Here is a 17,466-nt window from a genome sequence, read left to right on the forward strand (position 1 = left end):
CCTGCTGGGCTTTCCCGGGAGGCTAAGTACCTGGGACGCCATGGCCGTCGCCTTGCCAGGAGCCACGTTGCCCGCTGTCGTCGAGGAGCTCCTGAGCGAAATGGCCGCAGCGGTGCAGGAAAACGCGCGAAGTACGGGCCTGAGGGCGTGCGTAGCTGCGCTGTGGGCGGTGGACCTGGCCAAGCCCGTGGGGAGGCGAGGGGCGGAGTTCGCTGGGCCTGCGGGGCGCCGGGTTGGGCGCGCTGACCCCGCTCTCTTCGTCCCGGCCTCTCCGGGCTTTTTTCTCCTATGGCTCTATTCCCAAACCCCAGTTCGTAAAAAAAAAAAAAAAAAAAAAAAAGGAGGAAAAGGAAAAGGAAAGCCAGATTTGTGTAGGGAGCAGGCAGTGGTCCCAGCAGGCGGGCGGGGCCCCAGGGAGAGAAGGGCTGGGCGCTGCCGCGAGACCCGTGAGAAGGGGCCTCGGACCAGGAGGGCTCAAGAGACGGGAAGGGAGGCGAAGTTTTGAATTTTTAAGCTTGCCTGCGGTCTTTTTCTCCCCCCTCAAAATCTTAACTTTAACATTAATCTTCGCGTGCACTGTGTACGCCAGATAAATATTTCAGAAGCACGAAACGCAAACGCATACGCAAAGATTGGAGTAAATAGGGATATTGTGAGAGTACCTGTTTTTTTTTTTTTCTCTGACCAGCAGAGGATGCTCTGTGACTGTTGCTTACGAAAATCACCCAGGTGATTTTAGATTATAATTCTAATCAAAACGCATCGACCAGTTAGAAATACTCAATCAGGGGCGCCTGGGTGGCTCAGTGGGTTGAGCCGCTGCCTTCGGCTCGGGTCGTGATCCCAGGGTCCTGGGATCGAGTCCCGCGTCGGGCTCGCTGCTCAGCGGGGAGCCTGCTTCCCTTCCTCTCTCTCTGCCTGCCTCTCTGCCTACTTGTGATCTCTCTCTGTCAAATAAATAAATAAAATCTTAAAAAAAAAAAAAAGAAATACTCAATCACTGTAAAAAACGGCCACTTAATAGCAGTGCAGACCTCAAAACTGCCGCTTTTTCACTTGGATAGCTTTTGTTTTAAAAGGACTGTTTTAAAAGGACCTCAAGAGGTCCCGTGTTTAAAGGATTGAGAAAAGTAATCCATACTGACACAAGCATAGTATATATATGTTTAAAAGATTAGGCCAGCCACGTATTCAAATATGTTCAGATCCCCAAAAAGGATGGGGGAAGAAAACAGTCTTATTAGCTGAAACAGTGGTTGCCAAAAGTAGGCTCTGTCTGGATGGGTTAATCCATACACTGCGACTCTCTTAGCTCATGGCTCAGGCATAGGGACCACTGCCATTGATTCGTGTTTATTTCCAGCAGAACCGTGTCCTGTTATTTTAAAATATTTGTTGTACATAGTGATACACTATTCCTGATCCCTATCCTTTGGTGATAATATTTTTAGATTGAGATTCTGAGTTTACGTTTGTATGATGATGTGATAGCAAATCACAGCTGGGCCACGTGGGAAGCTATGTTTACTTTTCCTTTCCTGCATAACTTTTTGTTTTCCCAAGAATTAACAACTGTTCTGGTTGTGTGTGTATGTGTTTTAGTTTTCTTTTTTAAAAATATGCGCATAATGTATTATTTGCTTCAGGGGTACAGGACTGTGAATCATCAGTCTTTTTTTTTTTTTAAGATTATTTATTTATTTATTTGACAGACAGAGATCACAAGTAGGCAGAGAGGCAGGCAGAGAGAGAGGGGAAAGCAGGCTCCCTGCCGAGCAGAGACCCGATGGGGTACTCCATCCCAGGACCCTGAGATCATGACCTAAGCCAAAGGCAGAGGCTTTAACCCACTGAGCCACCCAGGCGGCCCTGAATCATCAGTCTTAATGCAATTCACAGCACTCACGATAGCACATACCCTCCTCAATGTCCATCATCCAGCCACCCTATTCCTCCCCTTCCACCCCACTCCTCCGGGTTTTTTTAGTTGTCTATGTATGTATCCCTAATTCAATTTCAAATTCTTTACCCGTATTCTAAATCTCTACTGCAGGGGCACCTGGGTGGCTCAGTGGGTTAAGCCTCTGTCTTTGGCTCAGGTCGTGATCTCAGGGTCCTGGGTTCGAGCCCTGCATTGGGCTCTCTGCTTGGCAGGGAGCCTGCTTACCCCCTCTCTCTCTGACTACTTGTGATCTCTCTCTCTGTCAAATAAATAGATAAAATCTTTAAAAAAAAAATAAATCTCTATCACATATGTTCAGATGACTGAGATGTTCTTAGTAGTTCTAGTACCTTCCTGAAGAAGAGTACATGAGGTATACTTTTTGAAGCTTTACATGTCTAAAACATTTTTTCCAACCTCACCCTTAAATGATAGCTTGACTAGGTATTGAATTATATGTTGGAAATAATATTTCTTCAGACATCTGAAAGCATTATATCACTACCTTCTATCTCCTTAAACTTACTTTAAAAGTTTGTGTTATTTTAGCCACGCTTCCCCTGCCCCCAGCTTCATTTCCACCTCCAAAGCTATCTGGTGTCACCAATTTCTGAGGGTTTTAGGGGAAAGAAGGTAGTGGACTTTGGAGCATAAATGAGCTTATTGTTGTTTGGCTCTCTCCATTGCTAGCTTAGGATTCAGTTTCCTCGGGTCTTGTAAATTATTTTCCAGTATATCTTAGCTGTTTCTGCCTGCCCTTTCATCCTGAGGAGCTTATGCTTTTAGAGAAAAATACTTTTATTATTGTTTAGTGGGGTATTTGGAAGGAGTAAAGTTAGATGCATAGACTTAATTCACCATCTTACACAAAAATCTTTTTGGTTATAGACTTTTAATGATTTTTGTGTCTATGGCCACTGGTTTAACATGATTAACTTTCTTCCCATTCATGTTTTACAGTTCCTGACGAGCATCTATTATCGTAAGTATATATCCTGTTATAATTGGGGTTTTTTTTTTAACCATTAACGTGTTCTATTTAATTTTTTTTAAGATTCTTATTTATTTATTTACTTATTTAGAAAGCTGGGGGGGGGGCAGAGAGAGAGAGAAAGAGAAAGAGAATCCCAAGCAGACTCCTTACTGGGTCCAGAGTCTGACAAAGGGCTGGATCCCACCACTCTGAGATCATGACCTGAGCCAAAATCAGGAGTCGAATGCTTAACCAACTGAACCACCCAGATGCCCCAACCATTAATGTGTTTTGTTTTGTTCTTAAGATTTTATTTATCTTGTGCACGACAGATCGTGCACAAGTGGGGGGAGAGTCAGGCAGAGGGACAAGCAGGCTCCTTGCTGAGCAAGGAGCCCAATGAGGGATGTCCCAAGACCCTGGGATCATGACCTGAGCCGAAGGCAGATACCCAACCAACTGAGCCACCCAGGCACCCACCATTAATGTGTTTTAAAAGCCAGATCCTTTCAACACCAACTCTTTATTTTTAAGAAATTTTTTTTAAAGACTTTATTTATTTATTTGACAAAGATCACAAGTAGACCGAGAGGCAGGCAGAGAGAAGGGGAAGCAGGATCCCCGCTGAGCAGAGAGCCCAATGCGGGGCTCGATCCCAGGACCCCAAGATCCCAACCCTAGCCGAAGGCAGAGGCTCAACCCACTGAGCCACCCAGGCGCCCCACCAACTCTTTATTTTTAAAAGTACTCTTACTAAGAACAGTGTTTTCTTGACATTGTTAAAAATCTGTCCAAAGCCAATACCATTCTTGATAATACAAGGTATTCTTGTGTTGTCCTATTTGCCCCCCCCCCACTTTTTTTAACATTGTTGAAGTAGGGGTGCCTGGCTCAGCATCTGACTCTTGATTTCAGATTGCGTCATGATCCTGGGGTCCTGGGATTGAGCCCACATTGGGCTCCCCACTTGGGGAGTCTGCTTGTCTCCCTCTCCATCTGCCCCTCGTCCTGCTCACGTGCGAGCACTCTCTCTCATAAATAAATAAATCTTTAAAAAACAACAACAAAAAAACATTGTTTTAGTAGTTGTAGTTGTTATACTGACACATGAAAAAGAAATTAGAAGCATGCCTATCTGTAAGGAAAGAGTTACCATTATTTGTAGATGATAGAAATGTTTAAAATCCAAGAGAATAAAGGTTTTTTATTACAGAGATTAAAAATTATTTTCCCTCATACACAAAGTTCAAAAATATAGCTACAACAAAAAAGTGAAAGCTACCTAGGAATGAGTAACATTTAATTGTGTATGCATTTGTACACTTAATGTTTAATAGTTTAGAAAGATATACACCAACCTATGCCAGTGATGATTTTAGAGGAAAGAAAAGAGAATTTAGGTTTACAAAAGGTTTTAACATTTCTCTACTAAATTTTTATAGCGATTATTATTAGAAAATAAATTACTTTTAAAACAAAGAAAATGGGCAAATAATAAAAATGTAAATTAGCAAAAACTTTGGGGAAAAGGGTAAATCTTCCTAGTGATCATAAATATACAAATTAAAATAATGACACAACTTCCCATCTTTAAAACTGGCTACCACAAAAAAGATGTCGGTAAGAATGTCCCAGATGGGGGCACCTGGGTGGCTCAGTGGGTTAAGCGTCTGCCTTCAGCTCAGGACATGATCCCAGACTCCTGGGATGGAGTCCCACATCGGGCTCTCTGCTGAGCAGGGAGCCTGCTTCTCCCTCTGCCCCTCCCTCATGCGGATGCACTCTCACTCTCTCTCTTTCTCTCAAATAAATAAAATCTTTAAAAAAAAAAAAAAAAGAATGTCCCACATGTTGCCAAGAACATGGAGAAAAGGGTAATTGATACCCTCTTGGTAGAAGTGTCAACTGGAAACTAATCTGGCCGCAGGCCATGGAGCTTTAAAACATGCACATGTTCTTTGGTTTACAAATTCCATTTATAAGAGTGTATCCCAAAGAAGTGCTCATGCATGTTCATCAGGATTTTACAGTGAGTATATTCATCCAGTATTGCTTATGGTAGCAAAAACGAAAACAGACCCACCTGGAAACAGTCTAGTGATTCACATTAGATTTAAGAAACTCTAATTATCTAAACACAGAGTTTGGGGAGAAGCAAGATAATTTATCTCTATAGTGGAACTCTTTGTAACCATTAAGAGTGAATAAAAAAATACTCAGGAGGGTGTTCACCATAAATTATAAAGTTACAAAGACAGGTATAAAAATTCTTACTAGATTCATTTTTAAAGTTAACCGTGATTAATTGATAAAGTTATGACCAAATTTTATTTTTCTTTGCCCATAGATAATCTTCATGTTTTAATGAAAAAATTTAAAATTCTTCCCATTCTACTAGTTTGTTGTATCAAGAGACTAGATTGTTGGAAAATGAAGAATTTGAACATTTTAATCTTGAAGATAGTAGCTCTATCTTCATGTTTTGTGTCAGATCACATGAGTTGTTTAAAACATTAACTTCTGGGGCGCCTGGGTGGCTCAGTGGGTTAAAGCCTCTGCCTTCGGCTCAGGTCATGATCTCAGGGTCCTGGGATCGAGCCCCACATGGGGCTCTCTGCTCAGCAGGGAGCCTGCTTCTTCCCCCTCTCTCTGCCTGCCTCTCTGCCTACTTGTGATCTCTCTCTATCAAATAAATAAATAAAATATTTAAAAAAATAAAAATAAAAAAAATAAAACATTAACTTCTGTTTTAGTTCAACTCATCCATTTTATTTTCCAGTTTATAAAAATAACTCCTGCTCATAAAAAAAAAAAAAAAAATGTTCTTGTTTGGGGCACCTGGTGGCTTAGTCAGTTAAACATCGGCCTTCGGCTTGGGTCAGGATCTCAGGATCCTGGGATTGAATCCTGCATTAGGCTCCCTCCTCAGCAGGGAGCCTGCTTCTCCCTTTGCCTCTCACTCATGCTTTCTCTCTCAAATAAATAAAATACCAAAAAAAAAAAGTTCTTGGAAGATAAAGAAAACATGAAAAGCATCAACAATCATACCACCCAGTGATGATCACTGTTACAGTTTGTGTTTGCCTTTTTTTTTTTAATGTTTTATTTTGAGATCATGGATTTTTTTTAAACTTTTTTTTTTAAGATTTTATTTATTTATTTGTCAGAGAGAGTGAGCACAGGCAGACAGAGAGGCAGGCAGAGGCAGAGGGAGAAGCAGGTTCCCTGCTGAGCAGGGAGCCCAATGTGGGACTCAATCCCAGGAGGCTGGGATCACGACCTGAGCTGAAGGCAGCCGCCTAACCAACTGAGCCACCCAGGCGCCCCGGGATCATGGATTTTCTTAAAAAAAATTTTTAACATGGGGCGCCTGGGTGGCTTAGTTGTTAAGCGTCTGCCTTCAGCTCACGTCATAATCTCAGGGTCCTGGGATCGAGCCCCGAGGGGGGGGCTCCCTGCTCAGCGGGAGGCCTGCTTCTCCCTCTCCCACTCCCCGTACTTGTGTTCCCTCTCTTGCTGTCTGTCACATAAATAATCTTAAAAAAAAATTTTTTTTAAACATGAATGAGAGTTTCTGAATACCTAATTTTGTACCCAATCTTTCTCACCTATCATAAGAATTTTCCCACATTTTGGGGGGATTTTTTCTGATCTGTCATTTAAAGGTGGATAGCCTTTATTACCAATACAAAAAGTACAAATGACTACCCATCAGATGCTCAACATGAAAGTCTGATAATACTCGTATTGGTTAGGATGTGGGGAAACTCGAACTCATGAAGTGCTGGTGGGACTGCAGTTCCCACTGTGGAAAGCTACTAGCAACACCTATGAAAGCTGAAAAATGGAGGCGCCTGGCTGGCTCAGTGGGTTAAAGCCTCTGCCTTCGGCTCAGGTCATGATCCCTGGGTCCTGGGATGGAGCCCTGCATCAGGCTCTCTGCTCAGCGGGGAGCCTGCTTCCCCCTCTCTCTCTGTCTCTCTGCCTACTTGTGATCTCTGTCTGTCAAATAAATAAATAAAATATTTTTTAAAAGAAGATGAAAAATGCACACATCCTAGGGCTCAGCAAGTCTAATGTAAGCAGGAAGAATTCCCACCTAAGTGCATTAGGGACATGTACAGGGATAACTGAGTATTATTTATAATGTAGAACAGAAACGGAATGCCTATCAGCGTACTTAAAAAATAAAATACATGTACACACAGTGGAATGTTACTCAGAAATTAAATAAAAAAATACGTATGTCAACATGCATCATTTTCAAAAGCATACTGAATAGGAAAAACCAAGTTGCCAAAAAAAGCCTACAATATATCTTTTTGTGTTCTAAAACTTACGAAACAGGATCACACGCAGGTACGTGTATGCGCATGTGCTGTGTATACATATTCAGTACTTTGTCAAATACAATAGAAAAACATTAGCAGGAAGGAAACCAGTGCATGCAGTCACCTCGGGTGAAAGTTAATTGGGAAGAACAGGAAGCAGTATAATGTGTAAACAGGGCTTTTTCCGTAAACATGTTAACATTCTAGGGGGTTTAACATTACATGGGTTTTTGCTGTATTCTTTTTTTCCCAAATTAAAATGAATTTTTTTTTTAAAAAATGCCAAAGGTGGGGCGCCTGGGTGGCTCAGTGGGTTAAAGCCTCTGCCTTCTGCTCAGGTCATGATCCCAGGGTCCTGGGATCAAGCCCCACATCGGGCTCTCTGCTCAGCGGGGAGCCTGCTTCCCTCTCTCTCTCTCTGCCTGCCTCTGCCTACCTGTGATCTCTGTCTGTCAAATAAATAAATAAATAATCTTTTTTAAATAAATAAATAAATAAATAAATAATGCCAAAGGTGATTCCTTGGGTTAAGTTCCTATGGTGACTGAGAGTGGGCGTCTAACGTGAAAACCTCTTTGTTTCCCAGGCTGAAGTTCATCTTCGGCTCATCGGCAGTCCAGGCTTTGGACCTCGTGGACCGACAGTCTGTCACCTTAATCTCATCACCCAGTGGGAGGCATGTTTACCAGGTAGAAATCTAGAGGTGGGGATCAGCTCAACAAGGAAACACTCCTGACTACCAAATGTTTTCAGGAATCCCAGTTTGTCCTGGCTATTGAAAAGCAAATGACCCAACTTCAGAAAATCAGTGTATTAGTAATGAAGAGAAGCTAACTAAGACCTCTTAACCCTACCTGGTAGCAATGTATGGAACCGGCAATGACACGGAGAAGCTGTTTTCTCAAGTCTAATGGCATGGAGTTGATTTTTGCTTCCTTGTGTGTGATAACAGGCACTTTACTCCCAAAAACTGTGTTGACACTTCCACCTTGTTCCTTCTCTCTTGCCTACAAGCAAAAGCCAGAATGCATTTTGAGGTCCTTCTGCATGCTCAGATTCATCTACCAGAAGTGTTCTTTCAAAACTGCTGCTCGGGGTGCCTGGGTGGCTCAGTGGGTTAAGCCTCTACCTTCAGCTCAGGTCGTGATCTCAGGGTCCTGGGATCGAGCCCCACATCAGGCTCTCTGCACAGCAGGGAGCCTGCTTCCCCCTCTCTCTCTGCCTGCCTCTCTGCCTACTTGTGATCTCTCTCTTTAAGAAAAAAAAAGAAAAAAACAAAAACTGCTGCTCAAGGCAGATTGTCTACCTGGACTTTAGTTTTGTCCTCTAGAATTTAATATGCGTAGATCTGTAAAGTGATAGCCTCTTATCAGACTCTGAGAGACTCAGATTTCCTTGTGTTGTTGATAATCCCCCCCCCCACAACCCTCCAAGCCCAAGTAGGTATTTATCTTGCAGGAAACTGAGATGCAAAAAAGTAAACTCACGTCTAGCCGCTGGGGTTTGTAACTGCTGTCCCACGCTGCCTATCTATAACAGTGGGCCGCACCCCAACCCATTCTCACTCCCCCGCACCCCAGCCTAGTTATATGAGACAAGGGTAAGTGTCATGGGATTGAGGGAGGGGAATCTTGTGAATGAAATAAAAATACAGGCAGTGTTCTCCCAAAATTTTGAGTCCGGGGGCACCTGGCTGGCTCAGTGGGTAGAGGGCATGACTCTTGATCTCGGGGTTGTAGGTTCAAGGCCCACATTGGGTATAGAGATTACTTGAAAATAAAATATTTAAAAAATTGTGTATGTGTGTATCTGGCTTGGAAGGAGTAAAGAAGCCATCAGCTCTAGTATGTCATCCAGGTCTTGCTGAAAACAAGGAAGTAGGAAGTTTTTCAGCATTTGGATTCTGGTTTATTTATGATGAACTTCTCAGAGCTGAGACCATGTCCATTAATTCCTAGAGAGGGAGGAAAGCCTCCTTGGGCAAATAGGTACCTTTGCTTAGTGAATTAGCTGGCTGTTCCACATTATAGCATAACTTAACCCATCTGGCAAAATCTTCATCCGTTTCTTCATTAAGGAAAATGGGTTAGTTAATGTTGAGTGCCGGAGTTAACACTGCATTTACGTAAAAGAAGCCACCTGTTAGAATTTTGTCAGGGCGAACTCAACAGATTAATAATCAAAGCTATTAAATGATGTTGTACCTGACGAGGTGTTTCCATTTTACTTTTTTTTTTTTTTTTAGATTTTTTACTTATTTATTTGACAGACAGAGATCACAAGTAGGCAGAGAAGCAGACAGATAGAGAGAGGTGGAAGCAGGCTCCCTGCAGAGCACAGAGCCCGATGTGGGGCTCGATCCCAGGACACTAGGACCATGACCTGAGCCGAAGGCAGAGGCTTTAACCCACTGAGCCACCCAGGCGCCCCTCCATTTTACTTCTTAGTGTTTTTATTTGGCGTTTCTAGGGAGCTAAAATACCAGGAACAAGAAGGGCCCTTGAGTTTTTCCCACATCTTTTAGTTTCAGATTTTTTTTGTCTTCATCCCAGTATTAGCATAACACTTGACCCGTGCAAACTTCTTCTAAGTGCCCTCCAGTTCTAAGATCTAGTCATTAGTTAAAATCTTAAAAGGTTTTATTTGAAATAATTCAATTCTTGTTGACTTTTTGTTGCCCCCAAGATTGCCACTTATTTAACTTTCATCATTCCCATCCTGTATTCTATTACATTGCTTTATTCGTCATAAAAACGCAAACTTCCTAGTACTGTGACTTTCAGCTTGGACTTTGAATTAAATGAGGCTGTAGAACTCTTATATACACTCTCAAATTAACCTTAATGGTCTCATTGTACACTAAGATAGTCCGAATTTGGCTTAAGTAAGAAGTTCTCTGAGATGATAAAAGTTGAATCAGACACTGTCTGACGCCCCCCCCCACTGGTCATCTTCCCGTAGGTCACGCTACGGGACTGTTACTGTCTTCCAGATACAGCAGTAATTATTCCAAAGTCGTCACTGTGCTGTTGTCACCTGAGTTGCTTGTCTATAGACTTTCTGGGGTCACCTAGAGAGGGGGATGCATCGGTCAGGAGAGCCTAAGTTAGGAGGGGGCAACCATGACTCTCAAATGTCAAAGGCTTCCAGAAACAAAGCTGTATGTCTCAGTCATGCTTCCTGTCGGTTCCGAGTTGGCTGTCATCTACTCAGAATGTCTTCACTCAGCGATCCGCGTCGGCGCAGCAGCCCTTCTCTGGAGATTGTGGGTCTCACAGCAGAGAGGAGGAGGATGTGGTCGGTGCCAGTCTGTCGTTTCCGCGTGGCTACACCCATCTTCCCGGCTAAAGCGGATCACACAGCCAGCCAGTATTTAATAGGGCAGCAGTGTATGATCTCTCAGAGGCACCGAGCACAGGGCACAACAGATCATACAGCTGAGTACTGGGACGGCTCCTGAGAGGCCGGCAGCAGCCGTAAAACGGACTGTGCTTGCAAGCGGACGACCGTCCAGGTGGGTCGTGCTCCTTAGAAGCCGCCGGAACCACAGCCGACTTCCCCCAAGGGAGGCTCCTACGAGTCTACTCACGGCCTCCGTTTCCTGTTACCCAGATGTTTCTTTTTTAAAAGCTCTCTCCTTCTGGGGATAAACCTTGCAGACTGTGAGTGGACAAGTGGGGGCAGAAGCGGGGGCAGTTCTGGGAGGGGAGGGCATTTTTCCATTCAAGTCTGAAGCCACTGAGTTAGATGATCCCTGAGGTCAATTTCCAGTTGTAATCATTTCTAACTCAGATTTTTGGCTGATTACTGGGTTCGTTAGTCATCTGATGACTAGATAAGGAAGAAGCAAATTCACAATTTACTATCTCTGGACAGTGTTCACTGCCTCAGGCAGTTGAACATTGTACTTTTAGTGTTAGCCAGCCCCTGACAGGATCAGGCACGGGAGCGTCTGTAGACTCTCTCTCCCTCCCTAAGTCGCCTGGCACCGGTTCGGCACAGTCCAGAGTGTTCTGAAGGACTGGAGACCCGCAAGAAGAAGCCGGACAATGATTCAAGTCATTATAGAATTCCAGAGGCTAATGCCTGCTTAAATTTACACCTAGAGAGAAGAGGTAGAGGAAAGGAAGGAATCTAACGTTTTATCTATTGGTAATGGTTCGGAGACCCAAGAATTGTTCACATCACTGCTGGATGTTGGGTTTTTCCCAGGATGAAGTGGAAGACAGTCTGGTTTCAGACTGTCATCACTTTGACAAACACCACGCTGGAGCTCTGGTCTTCTGTTGCGGCCTTCCCAGTGGCTTTATTCTTTGCTGGGGAGGAAGAGGGGAGATTTTCAGGAGTGCTGACTCTTTTTTTTTTTTTCCCTGGCCTTTTCATTTAATCTGCCCATCTCAGAGCCTAAAACTAATCTGAAAGCCGTGGGTTAAATTCCTAAGTGGCAGGTCATGGTAAAATACTCCTCAGGATGTTTTTACTTCCTTGGATACTGATTTTACACTTCAGGTCCCGGACCTTTTTGGTTTGGGCTGCTTGGAGGTGGAGAGATGTCCACGAGCGATTTCTCCAGAAGGTTTGTCCATTCATGCCACAGACACATCATAATTTCCCTGTACGCCTGTCTGCTTCTGTCCCCCGACTACCAACAAGGTAGTCTGTTCCTGGACTAGGCCTCTCACCAGCCCCTCAAGTATCTGCATCCTCCTTCCATCCTGCCGGGTGAATAGGCAGTTCCAGGCTTGCCTTGTTCGGAGACCTCCACCCTGGCCGCTGAGTCATCCCTTTTGCAAGATTCTTTGTTTGTTCTCCCTGCTCTCAAATGTTTTTTAAGAGCCCTTTCCTTCTTCTGAACACCCGTCTTCCTGCCGCACTGCTCACCGGTTTTCACACTTGGTTTGGGTGTGTGGCGGAAGCTTTAGAAACGCTCACACCTACTGTGAGATACTAAACGTTAAGAAACAGCAAAGTGTTGGGAGGGGACCGGTCCCTCCACCTCTCTGCAGGCAGCCCATGGAGCTGGCTCTCTAAACCGCTAGGGAGAGGACTAAGGCCGTTTGTACAGGAGGTTTCGCTGGTCTGAAACTCCAGTTTTGCTGTATCTTCATACAGCAGAGCCCCGAGTCTGCACACAGGGAAGTGGGGTCTCCCCTTTTGGGTCAGACGTTGCTGCAGTTCCCAGCGCGATTTGCAGGGCAACCCGGAGTCCTCAGATGGATAAACTTAAGGGAAGGGAGCCATTTCCCAGCACACCTCTCCCGAGTCTGATTTCATCTGTCCTTTTCCTTCTAGGTACTTGGAAGTTCTGGTCAAACATACACATGTCTGGCTTCTTGTCATTACTGCTCGTGTCCTGCCTTTGCCTTCTCAGTGCTGCGGAAGAGTGACAGCCTGCTGGTGAGGAGGGGAAGGCTCTTCCCTCTCTGGGCAGATTAGCAAGTTCTTGGCCCTTACCGGGTGGCTTAAGAGTTGTACAAAAGAGGAATTTTTTTTAAGATTTTATTTACTTACTGAAGAGAGAGAGAGCGTGCGCGCGCGCACACACAAGCTGGGTTGAAGGGCAGAGGGGGAAGCAGGCTCCACACTGAGCCGGGAGCCCGGTGCAGGGCTCGATCCCGGGACCCCGAGATCATGACCTGAGCTGAAGGCAGACACTCAACCCACTGAGCCACCCAGGCGCCCCCAAAACAGGAATTTTTACCACGTATCTCAACAGATGGCTGACTGTCCTTGCTTGCACAGTCATCTCTTTTGGGATTACCCGCCCCCCCAAAATGCAGGGTCATTTTTAGATCTATATCCATTACCAAGTCTTTTATTTAAAAGGTCACAGATGAAGCTTTGGGGAGGGCAACAAGGTAATCTCGAAAGCTGGCTCTGGGGAATTAGCCCAATAAAAACAGGAGCTGAACTGGTCGTTGGCGTGTCTGTGTGTCCCCTGCTGCAGCTATGAGGTGTTCCTTCCCACTGCTCGTCGGACGGCCTGGCAGTGAGCCACGCCGGCCTCGCACACGAGGCAGGAGAGCACGTGGAGACTTTTGCGCACTTCACAGGCGCCCAGAACATCAAGCAGGAGCAAGGTATGCTCCCGCAACTCCTTATTTCCGAGGAGAAAGCACTACCCACCCGAGAGCAGGTAGCTATTTTGTAAGACCTGCCAGGGAAAATTACAGTACCTGCTCCACGCTTCCCCTCTCTCTCTCACTGTTAAGCTGGTAAACATCCTGGGAACGGGGGCGGCTGGTTGCGCATCTCGTCATTCAAAGACCAGCTTCACAGCTGGTGTGTCATAGCTGTGCTCCGCCCGTGAAGGGACAGGATCAGACTTCGGGCCCCTTCAGTATCTGAAGCTGAGCGTGTTCTGTGACAGAAGGTCCCGCATGTCCCCAGAGGTGTGTCCAGGCTGCTACAGGGGAGGGTTCCACCACCCACCAGCAGGTCCCCCGCAGGGCAGTGCGCAGTGAAGGGAGCAGACCACAGACTGGGTGCGTGGGTAGAATGGGGCTGAGGCCTGTCCTCGTGGGCTGGCGGACAGATTTCAATGAGCTCATCTGCGAGAAGCACCGAGCGACACGGCAGGTCAGGGAATGTTCGGCATCGCCGTCAAGAGCGGTCTGAAGGCTGGAAGAAGGCAGCAGAGCGGAAGATGAAAATGAGGGGCCCGTCTTGCTTCTCACTATGGGTTATAAACCCTGTGCCAGTCCCAAAACAACAGGCAAAGTAAAACTTCCTTTATCCCCTCGGATTTCTAGTAGGAACACATCGTGTCCTCCTCAGCTGCACTTTTTAGGCAGTGAGTCTGTAACGTGTGGGCCCTACTCCCTCCCTAGTAAGTGCGGCGAGCGGTCCTGGTCAGTGTCAGCCCTGCCCGTGTCTAACAGGTTTGTGTCTTGTGTTCCAGTGCAAGCACCTCCTGGCGATTTATCTTAGTCAGGTGATGGGAACCTGTCGACAGCTAAAGGTCTCTGACAAGCAACTGACTGACCTATTATTCGTGAAGAAGAAACAAGCAGCACAGAAGGTATAGACGCTGTTATCTTGTAGACATGGTTATCTTTCAAAACAGGAGTCCCACCCAGAAACACATTTAACCTACCAAGCTTCACACGGAAGAGAGGTGAAATAGATCTTCTGGAGACTTCTTGCCACTGCCTCTGTTCCCTCACGGGTAAGAGACTGAGCTGCAAGCCAGATGTGCGTGTGCTTTGAAGCTCTACAATTTCTCCTGAAAAGTCTGGGAGCCTCGTGGGTCAGTTTCTTAGCCAAAGCAAGCCTCTGACCAAACAAAGCTGAATACCATGTCCTGTCTGCAGTTAGATTTTTTTTTTTTTTTAATTTATTTGAAAGAGAGAGATGGCACAAGCTGGAGGGGTGGCAGGCAGAGGGAGAAGCCAGCACCCCGATGATCAGGCAACCCAACTCGGGACTCAATCCCAGGACGCCGGGATCATAACCTGAGCTGAAGGCAGATGCTTCACCGGCTGAGCATCCCTGGCGCCCCGTTAGGTTCTTAAGTCCCTGAAGTACTAGTAATTTTTAAGAGGCTAGAATAGTAGATGACTCTGGTCAGGTGGAGTTTAGATGGGCGTTCCTCCCTTTCCCGGGACCCAGAAGTTTGTCTGCAGCAAAGCAGAGGAGAGACGTGGAGAAGCACAGGCGCACCAGAAGCCTCCATGGCTCTCGTTTCCAGGAGCTGCAGCCGGTCCGCGGAGCCGGGGCCGCAGTGCGCACCGGCTGTAGCGTTAGACAGCGGTGCCGTCGGCAAGGTTTGCTCTGCCTGCACCGCAGAGCCCTGCGCCAGGCCGGAGGAAGGAAGGGGCTACACGTCCCGCCCGGAAGGAAGCCCAGAAACTACTAGGGGTTTCCAGTCTGAAGAAGAAAAACGCCCGAGAGCTACCAAGAGACGTGTTTTAGGAGGGAGAGAGATGGGACTCGGTTGGACCCGGAGAGAGTGAAGGAGCCGTGGCCATAACCGTGAAAATAAGACCGCGCGCAGCCAGGAGAACTTAGTAAAGCTGTTCCCAGCCGGAGCAGGAGCCTGGAGGGCCTCGAACACTCTGGCTCCGCGGGGGCTCATAAATCTGCAGTGTCCTCATCCTCCCGGGATTACTGCAGAAGGAAATGCAGCCGTGAACAAACAGAAGAAACATCTTACAGCCTGGGGAACGCCCGGCCCCGGAGACGTGCGGCGCCAGGCGAGCACACGGCGGGGAAAGGGTGCCGGTGGCACCGTGGGGGTGGGGGTGGGGTAGAGCCCTTTGTTGCCGCAGATAAAACCTGTCAAGACTCGACTCCTTGGGAAACTTGATCTGGGTATGAACTTCTCCTTTTAAGCAGTCTTCACAATAAAGGAAAGGATGTGGGGTGCAGCACGCTAAACTTGTTGTGAAGTTTTATTTTTATCTCACGTAATAGAGGTACATGGATGTAGGATTTTTACTTATTCACATTTTCACACTTGGGCTCCAGGGACGTGGCCAGCCTGCAGCCTGGTGGGGATACGCGTGACTACCTAAGGGCAGAAGGGGCAGGTGCCGTTTGGGAGGGGAGGGATCGCATGACCCCAGTTCTTCCTCTAGGGTGGTTTGCAGTACATGGAGAACAATGTTCCCAAAGACTGACAGTCCACTTACGAATTTACAATAGTAGCATTTCCCCAAATAAATATAGAAGTCTGTTAACTGAAGAATTATACTTTTAATTTTCCTGGTCACCTTCCTAGGAACAAGTATCTATTTTTAGTATGTTCAACTCTTATTCTTTCACTGCCTCTGCATTAAAAAAAATTTGTATTATAATAGTTCACAGTGTTTTACAGTAAAATAGTTTCATGTGCTACCATGAAAAGACGCAGACTCCTAAAAACGAAACAGTCTTTTACAATCCAGGCCACTGGCATCGTCCACACAGCAGCCGGAACGAACCAGAAGTACATTTGTGAACCTCTGCAGCCGACTAATAACGTGCATATTAGCTAGGCATGTGGTCACTCAAAAGAGAGGTGGCCCGTGCACGAACACGGTGTCGCTGTCTTTAAAAACAGGAATGAGCCAGTCAGGTCCCGTCCCTTTGTTTGTTGAGAATGTGTGCTTCCTGAAGAGGCCGGGCCCTAGGTCATAGGCCCACATCAAGGGCTGGCTGTGCCCCTGCCTGCCCATTCCCGCTCTTGAGGACATCCGTCTGGCAGAGAACGTACCTGGAGATGATTTTGTGAAAAGTGTAGCGGAAGTCCCGGTTCCGATAGGCATAGACGACGGGATTGACCACCGAGTTGGCATGTGACAGGAGAATGGCCGTGTTCATTACCCACTTGGGCTTAGCCTTAGACTTGGCTGGCTGAAAGAAGGTGACACAGTTGATGGCATGTACTGGCAGCCAGCAGAGAGCAAAGATCCCAACGATCATGGCCAGGGACTTGGCGGCGTGGATCTCCCGCTGGATGACGGTCCTGGAGTGGTCCATCAGCTCCGTGCGCTGCAGCTGCCTGCAGGCCTCCAGGAAGATCCTGATGTAGATCACCAGCATGATGAGCAGCGGGGGCAGGACACACCCGAAGAAGTTGAAGTACACCATGTAGCTCATGGGGACCACGTTCTCAAACAGGCACCGCACGAGGCAACAGCTTGCGTTTGCGGCTCCATCCCAGGGCTCCGTGCAGTTGGCGGCAGTGTTCTTACTGTTCCACCCCAGGAACGGGGTCAGTCCGATGCCAAAGGCGAGGACCCAGAGGACAGTGATGACTCTTCTCGCTCGAGTCCCAGTGACCAGACTCTTATATCTGCTCAAAAGAATGGCACCCGTTATCGTCAGCGCACAGAACTGTCGCCAGAGCCCAAGACCCCACCTCTGCTTTGTTCCGTGGTCCTCATCCCAGCAACCTTTAGGGCCGCCCTCAGAGGGCAGCAGCCTTTTACCCCCAACATGAAGACCTCCAAATAGGTATAAACAACTTCGCTCTAACAAGCTCAGAGTTTCATCCTTGATTTCCTAGCTCAGCTCTGCTGAGTGACGGATCCTGGTCAGTGAGAACAAGTGGAGAGTCTTCGGGGGCGCTTTCTAATGACCCACATCCCAAGCTGTGGGTCTAGGTCTTCTGTAAGGCACTGTTCTAGGTGCTGAGCCACACCAGCGAAGAACAGCGAAGATCCCTGCTTAGAAAGCACTTACATTCTAGTAGGGGGAGACCAGAGATCCCAAACCACAAATCTGCTGGTAAATTA

General features: G+C 46.5%; 2 protein-coding genes across 2 annotated transcripts in view; one reads left to right on the forward strand and one right to left on the reverse strand.

Annotated features, from left to right (window-relative positions):
• The window catches only part of LOC111139484 (zinc finger SWIM-type containing 7), a 19,521-nt gene continuing 2,055 nt past the window's right edge, over positions 1 to 17,466 (forward strand). Inside the window, exons 1-5 of the mRNA XM_022491753.1 lie at positions 1 to 131; positions 2,903 to 2,924; positions 7,833 to 7,935; positions 12,539 to 12,643; positions 14,148 to 14,267. Of these exons, the coding sequence (XP_022347461.1) occupies positions 41 to 131; positions 2,903 to 2,924; positions 7,833 to 7,935; positions 12,539 to 12,643; positions 14,148 to 14,267 (441 nt within the window). The 5' untranslated portion in view covers positions 1 to 40. The remainder of the gene's footprint in view (positions 132 to 2,902; positions 2,925 to 7,832; positions 7,936 to 12,538; positions 12,644 to 14,147; positions 14,268 to 17,466) is intronic.
• The window catches only part of LOC111139483 (adenosine A2b receptor), a 21,887-nt gene continuing 20,047 nt past the window's right edge, over positions 15,627 to 17,466 (reverse strand). Inside the window, exon 2 of the mRNA XM_022491752.1 lies at positions 15,627 to 17,024. Within this exon, the coding sequence (XP_022347460.1) occupies positions 16,361 to 17,024 (664 nt within the window). The 3' untranslated portion in view covers positions 15,627 to 16,360. The remainder of the gene's footprint in view (positions 17,025 to 17,466) is intronic.

This window comes from Enhydra lutris, unplaced genomic scaffold, assembly GCF_002288905.1.
Source record: "Enhydra lutris kenyoni isolate GAN:26980312 unplaced genomic scaffold, ASM228890v2 scaffoldscaffold109, whole genome shotgun sequence".
NCBI classification, from domain to species: Eukaryota; Metazoa; Chordata; class Mammalia; order Carnivora; family Mustelidae; genus Enhydra; species Enhydra lutris.